This window comes from Artemia franciscana, chromosome 2, assembly GCF_032884065.1.
Source record: "Artemia franciscana chromosome 2, ASM3288406v1, whole genome shotgun sequence".
Classification (NCBI taxonomy): domain Eukaryota; kingdom Metazoa; phylum Arthropoda; class Branchiopoda; order Anostraca; family Artemiidae; genus Artemia; species Artemia franciscana.
Genome location: NC_088864.1, coordinates 3,350,147 through 3,370,017, shown reverse-complemented (window position 1 = coordinate 3,370,017; position 19,871 = coordinate 3,350,147). Strand labels below are relative to the sequence as shown.

The following is a 19,871-nucleotide window of genomic DNA, read 5'->3' as shown; positions in this document are numbered from 1 at the left end:
CTTCAATATAAAATGAAGATTCTGAGATTTTCAAAACCATCAAGTTTTGTTAAGTGCCTCCATCACCAAGATGACATTCTTGCTTCTGAAGCTATAATGGAGAATTATTTCTATAAAGGGTTTGGCCACGTACCAAAAATACATTGCCAAATGCTTTAGACAGATAAATATTTTTAAATGAAGGTACACCTGGAGTCATAATAGTCTTGTCTGTTTTCAGGGGTGTAATTTGCTCTGAGGCAGGGGAACAACTGCCCCCAGGCCCAGTTTGTCCCCCCCCCTTCTAGCTGAAATTTACCATCTTCAACAATCTTATCTAAACTAAGATATGCCTACATTATTCAAGTATCCACAGAAACAGATTGATTTTCTTTTGTATACCTTTGCCTTCATGATACTATAAGGCTGTTGTTTTTTTATTGTCATTTTCACTTGAATTGGTAACACACTCCCTCCCCCCAGGACATTGACGAAATGTCGCCACGTTCGGTTTTGTACCCTAGGGTTTCAGGCTTCCGGCAAGCCTCTTTTTGACTGTTATTGAGACAATCCATTGTCAGTTGCCAACCATCTGACACTTTATAGGGTTTACCATCTATAGCAAAGCTATATATATCCATTTTAATTTAATGATTTTAATATCATATTATTATCTATTATCTATAGCTAGATTATCTATTATCTATTATTATCTAGATTATCTATTATCTATAGCTAGATAATATCATATTATCTAGCTACATACGTTTCGTTTTCATAGTTGTGAAGATCACCCTCGTCGGAAGTGCACAGAATGTGGCTGCAATGTTTGTGGGGAGAAGAAAGACCCAAATCTGCAAGTAATGTGTGATGAGTGTGACCATCCTTTTCATATATATTGTCTTGACCCTCCCCTGGAAGAAATACCTGAAGATGATTGGTACTGTCCTGACTGTAAGACTGATGATGACATTGTTAAAGGTACATTGCAAGCACTTGTGTTTTCACTTGTTTAAACTAGTGTATCTATTTTGAAGCATCTTAATCCCCTTCGCGTGACATAAACCTAAATCCTAGAAATAGAAGTCACCATCTCCCCCAAATATAAATAAAAAAAAGCACATTCTAGGAAATGAAATTTAATATCTCCAAACTAAAATTGAAACAATGCGACATAAACATGCAATTTTCCCCCTGTCTCATTTATTTATTTGTGATGAGTGTGACCATCCTTTTCATATATATTGTCTTGACCCTCCCCTGGAAGAAATACCTGAAGATGATTGGTACTGTCCTGACTGTAAGATTGATGATGACATTGTTAAAGGTACATTGCGAGCACTTGTGTTTTCACTTGTTTAAACTAGTGTATCTATTTTGAAGCATCTTAATCCCCTTCGCATGACATAAACCTAAATCCTAGAAATCGAAGTCACCATCTCCCCCAAATATAAATAAAAAAAGCACATTCTAGGAAATGAAATTTAATATCTCCAAACTAAAATTGAAACAATGCGACATAAACATGCAATTTTCCCCCTGTCTCATTTATTTATTTGTGATGAGTGTGACCATCCTTTTCATATATATTGTCTTGACCCTCCCCTGGAAGAAATACCTGAAGATGATTGGTACTGTCCTGACTGTAAGACTGATGATGACATTGTTAAAGGTACATTGCAAGCACTTGTGTTTTCACTTGTTTAAACTAGTGTATCTATTTTGAAGCATCTTAATCCCCTTCGCATGACATAAACCTAAATCCTAGAAATCGAAGTCACCATCTCCCCCAAATATAAATAAAAAAAAGCACAATGAAATTTAATACCTCCAAACTAAAATTGAAACAATGTGACATAAACATGCATTTTTCCCCCAGTTTTATTTATTTATTTTATTTATTAATACATCAAACTGTAAGCAATAATGCTTGTTGCTATAGACACAAAACAAGAAATAAGCTAACTAGTTACAATAGCAACACTTATGAACATTATAAGAAGATATGTTAGAAAGAAAAACAACAAAGACTTATATCCAAGACTCAAAACACATAAACTCCAACAAAAACTCATAACCAAAAATCAACTTATAACTGAACATCAAAAACTCTCAAATAGAAAGGTGATTTTGCGGGGGGGGGGTACAGTTTGTAATGGTGTTGGCGGGCTGTGTGATAGTGACTGTATTTGAAAAATGAATCAAAATCTAGGTTATCTGTTCCTTTAATAATACGGAACACGTTGATAAGGTCACTACGACGCCGTCTGAAATTTAATGACCGAATACCTCCCTGTCTTATGCCTCCCTGTTTGAAAAATTTTCTGACCCCCCTCCCACTCCTTAAAAAGTGAACCTGCTTGTACCTATGTTATGGGTATAAATACGACCCACCTGGGTCTATGTCGTACGTAGACCCAGTTTTTATTAGGGAAAAAGAGGGGGGGGTAGTACCAGAGGCTTTTTTATTGGTCAAAATATGAAGAAGTTTTTGTTAAATTATTTTTCATATCCTAGCTTTATAAGTAACATGTTTTTCATCAACGACTGACGACTGATTGTAGTTCTAATTTGCCTTTGACCTACATGGTTATACTTACTCCTCCTCCACCTTATTTTTTCAGAGACTAGCTCTTCATTTCATCCTGTAAATTTTCTACTTCCATTCAGTTTTGCTTTGTAACCTCTTCCCATTCCATTTGATGATGTCCTACTTTTTGCTGTGTCTCAGTTGAGTTGCCACAAGTACGATATATGACAACCCATCATCTGTGAAACAGGACCCAAAAACCTTAATTTCTCTTTCATTTTATCCCTGGGAAATGGTACGAATTTTATTTAGTTGAGATTATTGTTTGACATTCCTTTGTTTAACTGTTTCCAAAAACTACCCTTAAATCGTTGGTATGGAAAACATTTAGCATATGTTCCTACAGATCTTGAAGTGTCCACACTTAGGGTTGCTGCCCCTAGTCGTTTATTACTATTTCTAGTGATATTTTATATTGACTAAACAAAAAAATTTACACTAAATCAGTACATAAACCTTGTAGAATCATTCAAGTAACCTATAAATCTATACTCTGTTTTTTTTTTTTTTTTAATCTTTTTGGGCATTATAAAAAAAGTTCAGATTTTATTGTACTAATAATCTGAAAACACTAATTATTTGTTCCTCCCTTTTTTCTCTTCTTTTGTACCATGAATAAAATCCTCATGTCCTTTCTTTACACAAAAAAACAATGGAAGAAAAAGTGAAAAAGATTTTATTATAATAATATTCTAAAAGCACTAATTATTTGTTCCACCTTTTTTTTCTTTTGTACCATGAATAAAATCGTCGTCCTTTCGTTGGGGGGGGGACCGGAAATCTTGGAAAAGGCTTAAAGTGGAGAGATCAGGATGAAACTTGGTGGGAAGAATAAGCACAAGTCCAAGATACGTGATTGACATAACCGGACCAGATCCGCTCTCTTTGGTGGAGTTGGTCGGGGGGAGTAATTCCGAAAAATTAGAAAAAATGAGGTATTTGTAACTCACGAACAGGTGATCAGATCTTAATGAAATTTGATGTATATAAGGATATTGTGCTTAAAAGCTCTCATTTTAAATCCCGACCAGATCCGGTGACATTGGGGGGAGTTGGAGGGGGAAACCGGAATTCTTGGAAGACGTGAAAATTGAGGTATTACAAATGGGTGATTGGATCTTAATGAAACTTGATACATAGAAGGATCTCATGTCTCAGATGCTCCATTTTTAATTCGAATCGGATCCGGGGGGAGGGGGAAAACAGAAATCTTGTAAACTGGAAATCTTGGAAAACGCTTAGAGTGGAGGGATCGGGATGAAACTTAATGGGAAGAATAAGCCCAAGCTATAGATACGTGATTGAAATAATTGGAACGGATCCGTTCTCTTTGGGGGAGCTGGGGGGGGGGTGTTAATTTGGAAAAATAGAAACATTGAGGTATATTTAACTTAAGAATGGGTGACCGGATCTTAATGAAATTTGATATTTAGAAGGAACTCATGTCTCAGAGCTCTTATTTCAAATCCCGACCAGATCTGTTGACATTGGAGGGAGTCGGAGGGGGAACCTGGAAATCTTGGAAAAAGCTTAGAGTGGAGAGATCGGGATGAAACTTGGTGGGTAGAACAAACAAGTGTCGTAGATAAGTGACTGACGTAAGCGGACTGGATTCGCTCTCTTTGTGGGAGTTAGGGGGTGGGGTTCAGTGCTTTGGCGAGTTTGGTGCTTCTGGACGTGCTAGGATGATGAAAATTGGTAGGCGTGTCAGGGAGCTGAACAAATTGACTTGATAAAGTCGTTTTCCCCGATTCGACCATTGGGGGGGGGGTAAAGGGAGAGGGAAAATTAAAAAAAATGAGGTATTTTTAACTTACGAGTAATGAATTTTGATATTTAGAAGGACCTCGTGACTCGGAGCTCTTATTCTAAATCCCGACCGGCATTAAGCTTCTGATTTTCCTTTAAAATCAATCTATTGATTCTTAGAATTTTGCTAGAGCTCATACCATATGACCTCTTGGCTCTTCTGGCCACGTCACAAGTGCCATATGAGCTCTTAGCACTTGTTTTTTTTTATTCTTGTTGGGCTTTGTAAAAAAGTTCAGATTCTATTGTAATAATATTTTAAAAGCACTAATTATTTGTTCTCCCTCTTTTTCTCATCTTATTTTACCGCAAATAAAATCGTGATTTCCTTTCTTTACACAGAAAAAGAGTGGAAGAAAAAGTGACCTAAAAATCTATGCTCTGTTTTTTTTTTTTTGTTTTTTTTTTACTCTTTTTGGGCTTTGTAAAAAGTTCGGATTTTATTGTAATAGTACTCTAAAAGCACTAATTATTTTTCCTCCCTCTTTTTCTCTTCTTTTGTACCACGAATAAAGTCGTCATGTCCTTTCTTTACACAGAAAAACAGTGGAAGAAAAAGTGACCCATAAATCTATGCTCTGTTATTATTTTTTTTTTTACTGTTTTTGAGCTTTGTAAAAATGTTCAGATTTTATTGTAATAATATTCTAAAAGCACTAATTATTTGTTCCTCCTTTTTTTCTCTTCTTTTGTGCCACGAATAAAATCGTGATGTCCTTCCTTTAAACAGATTAAATAAAAAAAAGCAAGTTTTTTTAACTGCAAGTAAGAAGTGACATTAAAAGTTAAAACGAACAGAAATTATTCCGTATATGAGAGGGGTTGTCCCCTCCTAAGCGCCTCGCTCTTTACGCTAAATTTTGACTCTTTCTCACAGCTCAACTTTTTAAAACAATAAGAAAATAATTATTTGTTCCTCCTTTTTCTCTTCTTTTTTTACCACGAATAAAGTCACAATGTTCTTTCTTTACACAGAAAAACAGTGAGAGAAAAAGTGGCCCATAAATCTATGCTCTGTTTTTTTTTTACATTTTGGGTTTTGTAGAAAAATTTGGATTTTATTGTAATAATATTCTAAAAGCACTAATTATTTGTTCTTTCTTTTTTCTCTTCTTTTGTAACACGAATAAAATCGTCTTGTCCTTTCTTTACACAGAAAAACAGTGGGAAAAAGTGACCCATTAATCTATGCTCTGTTTTTTTAGGGGGGGGTTGTAGGAAAGTTAAGATTATATTGTAATAATGTTTAAAAAGCACTAATTATTTCTTCCTCATTTTTATGGCACTTGGTATTAACCAAGTGACATATAGCGATCGCGAATTCTGTCGGTCTGTCCCGGTTTTGCTACTTTAGGCACTTCCAGGTAAGCTAGGACGATGAAATTTGGCAAGCGTATCAGGGATCGGACCAGATTAAATTAAAAATATTCTTTTTCCCGATTTGACCATCTGGGGGGGGGGGGCTGTTAAATCGGAAAAATTAGAAAAAATGAGGTATTTTTAACTTACAAACGGGTGATCGGATCTTAATGAAATTTGGTGTTTGGAAGGATATCGTGTCTCAGTTGGGGGGGGGGACCTAAAATCTTGGCAAACACTTATAGTGGAGGGATCGGGATGAAACTTGGTGGGAAAAATAAGCTTAAGTCCTAGATACGCGATTGATATAACTGAAACGGATCCGCTCTCTTTGGGGGAGTTGGGTGGTGGTGGTTAATTCTGAAAAATTAGAAAAATGGGTTATTTTTAACTTACGAAGGAGTGATCGGATCTCAATGAAATTTGATGTTTGGAAGGATATCTTGTCTCAGAGCTCTTATTTTAAGTCCTGACCGGACCTGGTGACTTTGGGGGGAGTTGGGGGGGTGTGTGTGGAGTAAAATCTTGGAAAACGCTTAGAGTGGAGGGATCGGAATGAAACTTGGTGGAAAAGATAAACACAAGTCCTAGATATATGATTGACATAACTAGACCGGATCCGCTCTCTTTAGGGGATTTAGGGGGGGGGGGGTAATTCTGAAAAAATAGAAAAAATGAGTTATTTTTAACTTACGAAGGAGTGATTATCTTAATGAAATTTGATGTTTGGAATGATATCGTGTCTCAGAGCTCTTATTTGAAATCCCGTCTGGATCCGGTTACATAGGGGGGAGTTGGGGTGTAACCTAAAATCTTGGAAAACGCTTAGAATGGAGGGATCGGGATGAAACTTGGTGGGAAAAATAAGCACAAGTCCTAGATATGTGATTGACATAACCGGAACGGATCCTATCTCTTTGGGGGAGTTGGGGGGGGGGGGGTTAATTCAAAAAATTAGAAAAAATCAGGTAATTTTAACTTACGAAGGAATGATCGGATCTTAATGAAATTTCATATTTAGAATGACCTCGTAACTCAGATCTCTTATTTTAAATCCCGACTGGATCCAGTGTCATTGGGGGGGGGCAAAAATCTTGGAAAACGCTTGGAGTGGAGAGATCGGGATGAAACTTGATGGGAAGAATAAGCACAAGTTATAGATACGAAATTGACATAAGTGGAACGGATCCATTCTCTTTGGGGGAGCTGGGGGTTGTTAATTTGGAAAACTTAGAAAAATTGAGGTATTTTTAACTTAAGAACGGGTGACCGAATCTTAATGAAATTTGATATTTAAAAGAAACTCATGTCTCAGAGCTCTTATTTCAAATTCCGACCAGATCTGTTGACATTGGGGAGGGTTGGAGGGGGAAACTGGAAATTTTGGAAAACGTTTATAAATGTCGTAGACATAACCGGACTGGATCCGCTCCCTTTGGAGGAGTTAGGGGGTGGGGTTGAGTGCTTCGGTGAGTTTGGTGCTTCTGGGCGTGCTATGACGATGAAAATAGGTAGGTGTATCAGAGAGCTGCACAAATCGACTTGATAAAGTCGTCTTCCCCGATTCGACCATCTGAGGGGCTGAAGGGAGAGGGAAAATTAGAAAAAAATGAGGTAGAAAAAACGAGTGGGTGATCGGATCTTAATGAATTTTGATATTTAGAAGGATCTCGTGACTCAGAGCTCTTATTTTAAATCCCGAACATTAAGCCTCTGATTTTCATTTTAGAGCTTATACCATATGAGCTCTTGGCTCTTCCGACCTCGTCAGAAGTGCCATATGAGCTCTTGGCTCTTCTTTTGTACCACGATTAATATTTTCATGTTCTTTCTTTACACAGAAAAATAGTGGAAGAAAAGTGGCCTATAAATCTATGCTTTTTTTACTCATTAGGTTTTGTAGAAAAGTTCAGATTTTACTGTAATAATATTTTAAAAGCGCTAAATAGTTGTTCTCCCTTTTTTCTCTTCTTTTGTACCACGAATCTGTTTAAAAATCTAAATCAAATTTAACTGATGTATTTTTTCTGATAGAGATAGAAAAAAGAAATAAAATAAAATAAATGCAGTAACATATAGTTTTCGATATAAGGACTCTTGATAGTTTTTTTGGAATCAATTTTCTTGTGCAAAAGCTGAATTCTTAGTATTTTTTTTTAGCGGGTGACAAGGTAAAAGAAAGCCGTAAAAGAAACTTGGCATCCAAGAAAAATGAGAAGAAAAGCAACCGGGACTGGGGTCAAGGCTTTGCTACTGCTGGACGACAGAAGATCTGCACAATTGTGAAGCCGGATCATTTTGGACCTATCCCAGGTATCTAATTCACCTTTATGTATTCTCAGTTTATCATTAAGACTTCTTAATGACTTCTTAAAATTCTTATTATTAAGACTTATTTTTCAGTTCATTCATTAAGTGTTCTTCTTGTTTTTATCCTTTTCTCCGTTTCCTTTGCTTTTGTTTTCTTTTTCCTGTTTCTTTTTCTTTTGTTTCCTTTTCTTTTCTCTGAATGGTGCGTTTTAGTGCACCATTTATTGCATGTTTTATCGTTTGATATGGTTTTCTTTCAAAATGGTTCTTTCTTTCAAATTTTTTTGCGTAATTAATTAATTAAATATTTGCAACCGGAACCCCTGTTGATAATCCACAGACCTTATATGATGGGATCACTATAGAAAAAAAAATAGTGAAAAGTGAAATTGGCTGAGAATGCACCGTAACAACCAAGACTATTGAAAAGAGCTTATGAATTTCAATTTTTATTAAATAGCTTATTAATTTTTATACATAATGATATTAATTCCTGGAAGTCTCAGCAATTTTCGGCTTTTGAGCGTCATAACCATAAAAGAGAAAATGGTTAAAACTTATTTTGTTTGAAAATAAACTTTTAAAGTATGTAGTGTCGAGAATTTAAAACAGATTGGTGACCAAATCTTTAGAAACTTCCCATGTGCACTCTATCCACAGTTCAAATTTGAGGGTTACTCACCCCCCTCCCTCAACAATTTCTTAGAAATTTCGACTTTATTCCCAAGGCCGTTCCCAGAATATTGCAGTTCTCACCTCCCCCCCTCTGGCAACTTATAGCGTCTTTTTTTATTATCACTATTGATAGAATATAGATTCCACAAAAATTGTTATTTCTTTCCGCTTCGCAAAACGCCTGAATTGTAGTTCTACTGGCTATTAAGTGGTAAACCTTGGCCTGATAGGGACATTTTGATCTAACTCGTTCTTTGTCTATTTGGACTATCCAAAGCGAGCTAGCCTACATAAAATGTAATTGGGCAAATATCTCTAATAACCATTGTTAAATAAATGTAACAAAGTAATGTTTAAGTTAAGCATATGTCTACACCCATGGGATGGGATGTAAATTGTCTGCAAAATCTGTCAGAGGGAATTTTTGTGAAAGATATGCTGTGAAACGCCATACTCCAAATATTTCGGACAAACTTAGATGCTGGTGCAACACGGAGACTCCCTAAAATTAGCCCAAAGTGCTCCCCCTTCCCTTAAGGATGCTAGTACGAACTAGCACACTTCGGAAATATGTGATTTGATCACGCTGGAATTCAACGGAAAATTTGAGAAAATTGAAAAATTGTTCTCCACTCTGAAAAGCCATATTGAGACATTAGAGCTTCGGGTAGCTACTATGGAGGAGAAGTTGGATGATTATGAACAGGAGCGTTTACTTTATTCTTTATACTTTATACACGATCTGTCAGAGCTGGGGAATTTCTGTGAAAGATATACTGTGAAACGGCCATAATTCAAATATTTGAGACAAACTTAGATGCAGGTGCGACACGGAGACTCCCTAAAATAAGCCCTAAGTGCTCCCCCTTCCCTTAAGGATGGTACTTGTGCATAAATAAGTGGGGCAAGACGTGTCTGTTTTAATTACCAAAGCTGTTTCTTTTTCAAATTTCTCCCAAGCTTTCCTCTAAAACCATACTATCCACCCATATTTACATACTAATTCCATTCGTACTAACACGTGGCATAAAAAACTCTGGTAAAGCATATCTGGGGTTGCAATCATGAAAATAAGCAACCTTGAAAACAACACCTTGAACAACCTTGACAACCTTACAGAAACCTTGACAATCTTACAGAAAACCTTGACAACCTTAAAAACAGTTAAGCAACCTTAAAAACAAATTGGATACTCTTGAAGAAATTACTTTGGCCACAGTTATTATGTTGTTGCCGAAATCATGGTCGCTTTAGGAAAACCGACTACTAAAAAAAAGTTTTCGTTTGTAGCTGATACAAGAATTGTAACTTTCATCTCGATTAGTCTTGATAGTAAAATGTTTCTTTGAAAACTAATCTATGGGAATTTTGGATATGTCTGAAGCCCCTAAAAATTGGGGCTAGATTGATGAAAGAGCGGTCATCATGAACGCTCATGACTTTACTGTCCCCTGGCTTGAACAAGAAAGAAAATGACTTTTTTTTCATATGAACTGATGTGTACTTTTTTTTCCCTTTTTTTTTCACTGCTAGCAGGGTACTGGAACAATAAACAACAAAGAGAGATAAAACTCCACAAAAAAAACCTCAAAGGAGACTGCGGCCAGTAGAGAGGAAAGACTAAAATAACGCGGATATTTCGCCTGTATCCAAACTAGGCGTCCTCAGCACAAGATAAAAAGAAAAAACAAATAAAACCACCACCAATAGTAATAAATACAATTGTCGCTACTGATCCACGTAGGGAAAAGAAACTATTAGAGTTACTTCAATGAGAACATCAAAGCAACTGAGGAAAAATTATGAAAATTGAAACTTAGTTAATTATTCTGTTGCGGAATAATCCTCTTGTTAGCTATTATTGAAGCAACTCTTTTTGGTCTAGTAGGTAATCTAGTCCCCTGGTGATTATGTAAAAATTTTAATTCCCTTATTGACTATTGGTTCATTTTTCAAAAGACTATCATAAGTTGGGTCAGTATTTAAATTCCCCGTGTCTCTATTTATTGGAAGATTAGCAAATATATGTTTTTTAATTTCTATAGCCTCCCTTGCCCACTGAGAAAAAGCTTTATCTTTTGAAATAGCTGTAGCCTCATCAAATTGTATAAAATATTCAGGATGAAAGAATGTATGTTCAGCCAGAGCCGAAACAAAAGTTTCAGGAGGCTTTCTTAATTGTAGGGTTTTTTCTATTGAGTTGCGATGCTCAATAAATCTTTCAATAAATTGTTAGTGAGTTCTACCAATATAAAACTTTCCACAAGAACAAGGAATTCTATACATCCCACTAACTAAATCTCCCTGGGTTAAATCTTGCCCAGAATTAAGAAAACTACCTAATGGTCTCACTGATTGGAAACAAGTATCAGTGTTATGTTTACCTAAAGTTCGTTTAAGCATCTCCCCCAAAGTAGGTACATAAGGCAAAGAAATGAACCTTTTCGGCATGTTTAATTCTGTACACTGTGAAACCTCAATAACCCTATTGTTGTCTTTAATGCGTCTATTTTTTATTGTTTTATCAATGAATTTAATCGGGTAACTATTACAAAATAAAATATCCCTCAGATACAACAATTCAGAATCTAAAAACTCCTGAGAACAAATTCTGTAAGCTCTATCCACCAGTAAAATATAATTTTCGACAAAAAATTTCATCTTTATATACTCCCTTCGGAGTCCCCTCATGTACCCTCTTTGGTTTGTTCTTTGCTAGACTCCAACTAAGAAAAAAATGAATGGTTTTTCCTGTGTGTGATATATAATTTAAAAAAAAGTAGATCTTTCACATGTGTTTCATTAATCACACCATACAACACCGGCAAACGATCGAAAAAAAATACATAATTTAAGGCATTGCCTCAGGAGATATGGGGCTTATGCCATCCTTTTTATTAAAAAAACTCCTGGTCAAACTATTAACGAGGAATGGCAAAGACTGGTAACTGTAAATAAGGAGCGATTCGGCCCAATATTTAGCGAAAATCTAAAAATTTGAATTTTGATAACAATTGATACATCAAAAGAATTGGGGTTTTATGCCAATTCCAAATATATAAAATGCTTTAAATTTAGTTTTAAACATTAAAATTAACAAGTCTGATAAAATTTGTCTGGTTTCTGATAATGGGAAAACAACCCTGAAAAGTCAAGCGATTTTAATGCAAAAGAACAACACCAGATTCAGCATATCACAGAATCCTACTGAAGAGGTTTCAAGCTCCTGTCTGCAAAAACGTAGTATTTTGTATTTTCTACCAGGAGGATGATCATGGATATGTATTTATTTGTTTTTTTCCCAGGGGTGATCGTATAGAAACACTAGTCCAAGAAGATTTGTAGAGGGCTCATTCGAATGGAAATCGAAAGTTCTAGTGCCCTTTTCAGTGATCAAAAGTGATTTTGTTGGAGTAAGATGCGATTTTTCAAAAAAAACTATTTCTCGCATGTGTTACGTCTAATAATCTCTATGACGTCATTCCATCATGCGACTGTCTTGACTCACCACCTATGTCACAGAAAAATGGTATATTCTGCCATTTGCGGCACCAAATTACGATTCTGCCACAAATAGGACAAAGTCCCCATCAAATAAAAATTCTAAAATAGCTCATTGATTAACAATCGCAAGACAGAAAAAAAGGTCTCTAGATTAACAAGGCAGTAGAGAACAGCTGGAATGGTGTCATAAGATCAAAGAAAGAAACTTAGAGAGAAAGAAAGAAATGAAAATCAACCTGTACATGCAGTTTACCCTGCTATTGTTCTAACTGGGGACTTTAACCAAACCAAGAAAAGCTGGCTAGAACCGCTCCTTTCTCTCGAGCAGGTTGTAAATTCCCCAACACATGAATCCGGCAGCATACTTGATTTAATCCTGACCAACTGTGAGACATGCTACCAAATCCCTGAATTCCTTGGGCCGCTTGCCAATTCTGATCACTACGTTGTGCTCTGGTCAGCTACCGCTTCAATACCCAAGCCTAAAATTAAGCCGCTTACCGATTCGGCAATTAGCACCTATGGTCGATGGATAGCTACCCTTTTCCAGAGGTCTATGGAGACGGAAGCCTCGACAAAAAATACTAACTGTTCATCAAAGTTCTCCACGCCAAATACCTTGAGTTCTTTTCTGAAAAGACTTTCACTAGATGTGAAAGTGATAAACCATGGATAACCCCTCAAATCAAGAAACTAATCCAAAAGATGTGCAAACTTTTCCAAGAAGGAGATTTGCAAAACGCGAAAAAATTGCGAAATCACATTACCTCTCTCACGAGAAGTACGAAGAAAGATTATGGCGTGATAATTTTTCGGACAGTCTTAGGCACACTGATCCCAGGAAATGGCACAAAGTGGTCAAGCAAGTCCATTCAAAACAGCATAAAAATAAGCCACCCTGACGGAACTCTCAAACAGCTGATGAGGCTAATCAATATTTCACCCGTATCTGGGCCTCATTTCCTTCTCCCATACAAGCCCAGAAGTCTGAAATACTTGACTCCTGCGCAGATGAAGGTGAAGTTGTTTTCGATGAGAGGACAACGTATAAGACCCTGATAAAGGTGAAAATAAACAGTTCTACTTATCCAGACGAACTTCCACCCAATCTGATTTTAGAATAGGTCCCTTTCATTGCGAAACTACTCTCACTGCTAATAAACCTGTGCTTTCATATGGGGATCTTTCCAGCCGTTTGGAAGAAAGCTTACGTTAGAGTAATTTTGAAGGTTACTAACAAGAGCTGTGACAAACTTAGACCTATTTTGCAAACACCATGCCTGACAAAAGTGGCCGAGACCTTTATCATGAGGGTCTTACTGGATCAAATCAAGGAATCTATCGACCTATCTATAGAATCTGTCTATCTATAGAGACAATATAGCGGACTGAAAGACTGTAATACCTCAGTGTACCTAATGTGGATGTACGATAGTCTCCTCAAGTGGGCCGAAAAGGGTCACAGTTTTGTCGACCTTGGTGCCATAAACTTCCGAAAGGCCTTCGATTTAATCAATCACATTGTAGCTGCCCTTAATCTCAAGCTAACGGGGCCTAAGAAAAAGACTTCCGCTCGTGTTTGACTTCTCAGTCACAGGATGCAGCGTGTGTTTGCTGTCTTCGAAGGTGATAGTAATTCCGAATGTTCCTTATCCTGTGGAGCCCCTCAAGGCACTAAGCTGGTGGCTATTGTATTCTTGTCTGTAATTAACTTCCTCATAGCTGACTATGGCGACAGCTACAAGTTCGTGGACGACCTGTCATTTATCCTGAAATACTTAGTACAAAACGGAGTTGTGACGCTACAATTCAGTTCAAATTTTTTTCAGTGTTTTCACAAGAGTGCCCGGAGCTAGATCTTAAGATAAATTGGAACAAGTCGAAGATAGTACGCTTTAACCCGCTAAAAAGCGATGTTATGGAGCCAAATGTTCCATTCCCTCTCACAAACAGTATCAAGATCCTCGAAGTTACTTTCTCCAATGACTTCAGCTTTGTCACACATATCGAAAGCGTGGTTAAAAGTGCAAAAGCTAGTCTACGGACTTTAAATGGTACGTGTAGGCTCAGTGCGCATGCCGAGTATGCATACCTAACGTACATCCGCCGCATTCTCGAATATGTGTGCCCCGTTTTGGTGCCCTCAGCACTTAGAACAGTGTGTCTTTGTCAGGACCTTGAATCGGTTCAGAAGTAACCGGTATCGATCATTTTGGGCTGCCGTGACATCCCTTGCGAAAAAGCTTTGTAAGTGCTAGGATTGCCGTCACTCGAAAACCGGTACGAAACTCTGATAATTACTTTTGGAAAGTTCTTGCTTTCTAAATCTCAGCACCGTGACATTCTACCTGATCAACAACCTCTATCATCAAGAACGAGAAAGCAAGATAAGTTAGTTCCCGTTAACCGGTTTTTGTCGATATGTTCAATAAGAGTTAATGTTTATAGTTTGATTTTGAATGTGCTGTAAAGAAACGCAAATCAGCGATAGCTGCCAAATTTTTGTTATTAAACCTGTCTACTTCTACTACAAACGCAAGGAAAAGAAGACTAGGAAACACAGGAAAAGAAGAAAAGGAAACGCAGGAAAAGAAGAAAAGGAAACGCAGGAAAAGAAGAAAAGGAAACGCAAGGAAAAGAAAAAAAGAAAATTTAAGGAAAAGAAGAAACAGCAACCCAAGGAAAGAAAGAAAAGGAAACGCAGGAAAAGGAGAAAAGGAAACGCAAGGAAAAGAACAAAAGAAAACGCAGGAAAAAATGAAAAGGAAACGCAAGGAAAAGAAGAAAAGAAAACGCTAGGAAAAGAAGAAACGGAAACCCAAGGGAAGAAAGAAAAGGAAACGCAGGAAAAGAAGAAAAGGAAACGGAATGAAAAGAAGGAAGGGAAATGCAGGGAAAAGAAGAAAAGGAGACGCAGTAAAAAGACTTCTAATTAGACAAACAAGGAATTGGCAAACAAAGGAATTGTCAAACGACGCGGAGTTTAGAGCGTGCTGATCTCAAATGGCTAAAGTCCTTCCAAAAACGAAGAGACTTCCAAAGTTGCAATTACGAGTGGCCACTCAAAGAGAGCATCATCCCAGTTAAAGTATGTTCTAGATGGAAACGAAAAAACTAGCGATACATGGAAAGAGTCCAAAAAGAAGCCATAAAAAAAATAGACGCTCCTACGACTGGTAGTAAAAAAGGGGATTGTCCTATTCATGATCTGACTTACCTGAAAAATTTATCTCAGTCGGAAATTGAAGGTGTATATTATCTACAAATCATACAAAATTCGAAACCTGCTGATCTCAAATTGGGTATAATCTTTGCAAAAACAAGGAGACTCTTCCAAAAAAGTGACTATGAGTGACCAATCCAGCAGAATATCATTCGAGTCAAAGTGTACTGCAGATGAAATAAAAAAAAAAAAAAACAGATGGAAGAATTGAAAAACAAACAATATAGGAAAATGTATGTAGTCCAAAAAGAAGCCCAAAAATAATGGACGCTCCTACGACTGCTAATAAAAAAGGAGATTGTTCTATTCATGTAGAAGGTACTCAAGCAAAATCACAGCCAATACTTCTTAATGCCATGGAAATCGGTTGTTGGAACATAGATTAATATCGATAAATATTTAAAACCCAAAAGAAATTACATTAAATAATTAAGTTAGACTTAAAAAGAACAGAAACTATAAATTGTTCGAACTTTCATAAAAATTTACTCTCAGTCTCTCAAATTGTATTCAGGATTTGAATCGTTCGCAGCAAATAATGAATGGCATTAGTTCTGATTCCTGAACTATTTTTGCCAGATTTCTGTCGTTTCTTCAGGTATCTTGACGGTTCGTCGGCTCCTTTTTTACGGATCCGTCGAAAATTGAATCTAACTTAAATTAAAAAAAAATATATACTTTGTGTTTGTTTGCCTTTTTGCCTTTTTTGTGTTTTTCTTTCGACTTTTTGGAAATTTCTTTTTTATATAATTGAGAAAAAGTCAAGGTGTAAATCTCTGAAATCTCAATGAGCTTGAATGTAACTGAATCAGATTTTTAAGCTTTATTGTATTTTACCACTTCCAAGTTGGTTTTACTTCATTTTACCAGTTGTCAGTGCTTGATATACTCTGAAAGGGTCAGGGGCAACAAGGAACATTTTTTTTATGAATGTTGCTTTGCTTATTAATTTTTAATAAATTATCTTCTGTTTTAAGTTATAGGGGAAATTCTTTATTTAGATTAATCTTTAGTTGATAGTTTATTTTTCATAAACATCTGTTTTCAACTAGGTCATACCTAGAATTTTCGACTATGAAAATAGTCATTTTTAAGTGTCTTAAACCGTTAAATAACCAAGTTCATATTAATGTTTACTTTTTTTATATTCTAACGCCGTACGCTGATGGGGGAGGGGGGGAGGGGGTCCATTGTGCGGCGTTGCTTTTTAAAGGCATGTGCATCTTACAACCCTGGGGCAGTGTGCAACAAACTAGCACTCCCATTGAGGAACTCCAAAATTCTTATTGCTACCCGCACAATTTTTCGTAAGCAGTGGCCAATGACGAAAATGTTAGGGACGGTGGAAAAAATTTATTATTCACGATGAATGGGGTAGTTAGGCCTTTTTTCATTTTTTTTTTCTATGAAACTACCAGAAGGGTATTTTTAATGAAATGCAAAATAAAGTTGTTTTTTGAAAACTAGCTGAGAGTGGCAGAAAGATCTAGATGGTAAATCTCCTCCATCTCCAGTTGGTGCCATAGTTTGTAAAAAGGAACAATACACAAACAAATCTAAATATTTGTCATTTTTCGACTTGGAAGAAACTTAGATTCAAATAAGATATATTGCGTGTTTGGTGATCTGTATCATAAAGCTTTAGCTGAACCTTAGTATGCAGAAAAAAAAAATCTCCCACCAGTTTTTGTTAAATGCTTTTCTATATAATTTGTAAGAATTTTTTTTGCTGACTACAAGAAACTTTTAGTTTGTTCTGATTTAATGTGAGGATCTATTATTAAGTAGTTCTTAAAAGTAACTGATTAAAGAAAAGTAATTGAAATAAATGGAAGAAAAGTAATTGAATCTCTTATTAAGTAGTTCTTAAAACTAATTGATTAAAGAAAAGTAATTGAGGTAATGGAAGAAAATTAATTGAATCTTTTAATAAGTAGTTCTTAAAACTAATTTATTAAAGTAAGTAATCGATTAAAGAAAAATAATTGAAGTAATGGAACAAAAGTAATTGAATATTTTATTAAATAGTTCTTAAAACTAATTGATTATAGAAATTAGAAATGGAAGAAAAATAATTGAATATTTTATTAAGTAGTTCTTAAAACTAATTGATTAAAGAAAGTAATTGATTTTGATTAAAGAAAAAAATTGAAGTAATGTAAGAAAAGTAATTGAATCTTTTATTAGGTAGTTCCTAAAACTAATTGATTAAAGAAAGTAATTGATTAAAGAAACTCTTTGTTTTATTTTTGGCATCCAGCCTAAATATAATTTGTAACACACGCTAATGTAACACACCCTAAACATGATTTTTTGCACACGCTCCAGGAGACATAGTTTTATAAGATTTTTTAAGCTGTACTCTTGCAGTACATAAAAATATACTATCCTTTATTTTTTATGGTAGGTGTTGAAGTTGGGCAAAGCTGGCTTTTGCGAGTCTCTTGCAGTGAGTCTGGGGTCCATAGACCTCCTGTTTCTGGTATACATGGCAAGGAGAAGGATGGAGCTTACTCTGTTGTATTAGCTGGTGGATATGAGGACGACGAAGATAGGGGCGAGGAATTCACATATACTGGATCCGGTGGAAGAGATCTCTCAGGTAAATGATGAAAAATCTTCCAAAACCAATCTTGTGTTCGTCTTTTTGTCTTGTTGGGGAATATACTAAGAAATTTGTTTTATATGATTTAACCTTATGAAGCTTCATACAAGAGAGAGAAAGAGAGAGGCTTTAAATAATAATTCTATAATGCTTACTAGCTTGTTTGGTCATGTGTCCATTTCATCTTTATTTATTTAGCAAGCATTAAAGGTAAGGCCTTACTATCCAACTGGCTAAGTTAGGCTACAGCATTGTGCTCCATCTATTTCTATTAAAGGGGCGCTCAATTTAAGGATACTCAATCATCCCAAAAATTGGGAAGGAGAAGGAATATGCGTAGCTGTGTTTGCCTCAGGCGGATTAGTGTTGCAGTGAGCTGTTAGTAGTAGTAGTAGTGAATTTTACCTTTTTTGTGCCCTCTTGTCTTTTCAATCTAACCCTGATTGTGGTTTCTATGCCTGAAATAGTAATTCAAGTCGGTTTCCAAGAGGTAACTACGTGTTCTATCTGACTCTCAGTGCCTCTAACATTTTATTTGCTTTTTCATTTTTTGAAGGATAAATTTATCAATAGCAGTGCTACAAATTTTTTAGTTCTAAAAGGATCATTTTAAACGTTTCGTTTATCAACTCTTGAGCTAATTAATAATCGTTAGCAACAATTGGGACGGCGCAAACAGGTTTATAAAATTGGTCTTTGTTAAGATTGTTGAAAAACTCTATTTAAGGCTATAGTAACAATTAGAAAATATAACGAATTGTTAAAAATAAAATAAACATATAACGCAAAAGAAGCAAACAGTTGAAGTTATAATAACCTTTAAGACTACTACTACCAATAACTCACTGCAGCACCAAGCCGCCTGAGGCCAACACAGCTACGCACGCTCCTCCTCCAACCTAATCTATTTAAAGCCTCCCTCTTTACACCTTCCCAGGAAGTTCCCATTTCCTTTAAATCTTTATTTATGACATCCTTCCAACCCAGACAAGGACGACCTGCTTTCCGTGTAGCCCCAGACGGTTGGCCAAAAAGGACAATCTTCGGTAATCTGTCATCCTTCATCCGTAGAACGTGGCCTAGCCATCTCAACCTTTCTTTCATTATAGCCCCAGAAAGCGGGATTGAACCACACTTTTCGTACAACCTACTGTTTGAAATACGGTCAGTCAGCCGAGTACCCAGAACAATCCGTAGGCAATTTCTCTGGAAAACATCTAGTAAATTTTCATCTGCTTTTCGGAGTGCCCATGCTTCAGAGCCATATTTGACCACTGTCATCACTGTAGCTTCCAATATTCTAATCTTGGTTTATAGGCTTATCTTTCTATTCTTCCAAACTTTTTTTAACTGTGAAAAAAAACAACAACTCTGAGCTTTAGCTATTCTACTTTTAACATTTTCACTGCTCCCACCATCTTCACTAATAATACTACCAAGGTAACTGAAGCTCCCAACCTGATCAATCTTTTCGTTACCTAATGTAACCTGTTCATCTTCACTTATTCCTAGCCTTAGTGACTTAGTCTTCTTAACATTAATTTTCAAGCCTATTTTAGCACCCTGAACTCGTAAAACCTCTAAAAATTCATTCATTTTGCTCACACTTTCATCTAATATGCTTAAATCATCAGCATAATCTAAGTCCAGGAGCGTTCTTCCTCCCCATTTGATTCCATGGTCTCCAATTTCCTTTCCTGTGCTCCTTAAGACGAAGTCCATCAAAATGATCCATATAAAGGGGGATAGAACACAACCCTGCTTAACTCCTGATTTAATACAAAACCAGTTGCTAACCTCATTTCCTACCTTAACCG

The 19,871-nt window shown here is 36.2% G+C and overlaps 1 protein-coding gene across 1 annotated transcript in view; it reads left to right on the top strand.

Annotated features, from left to right (window-relative positions):
- The window catches only part of LOC136036161 (E3 ubiquitin-protein ligase UHRF1-like), a 178,392-nt gene that overhangs the window by 7,826 nt on the left and 150,695 nt on the right, over positions 1-19,871 (top strand). The window contains exons 3-5 of the mRNA XM_065718225.1: positions 761-960; positions 7,898-8,050; positions 17,857-18,051. Of these exons, the coding sequence (XP_065574297.1) occupies positions 761-960; positions 7,898-8,050; positions 17,857-18,051 (548 nt within the window). The remainder of the gene's footprint in view (positions 1-760; positions 961-7,897; positions 8,051-17,856; positions 18,052-19,871) is intronic.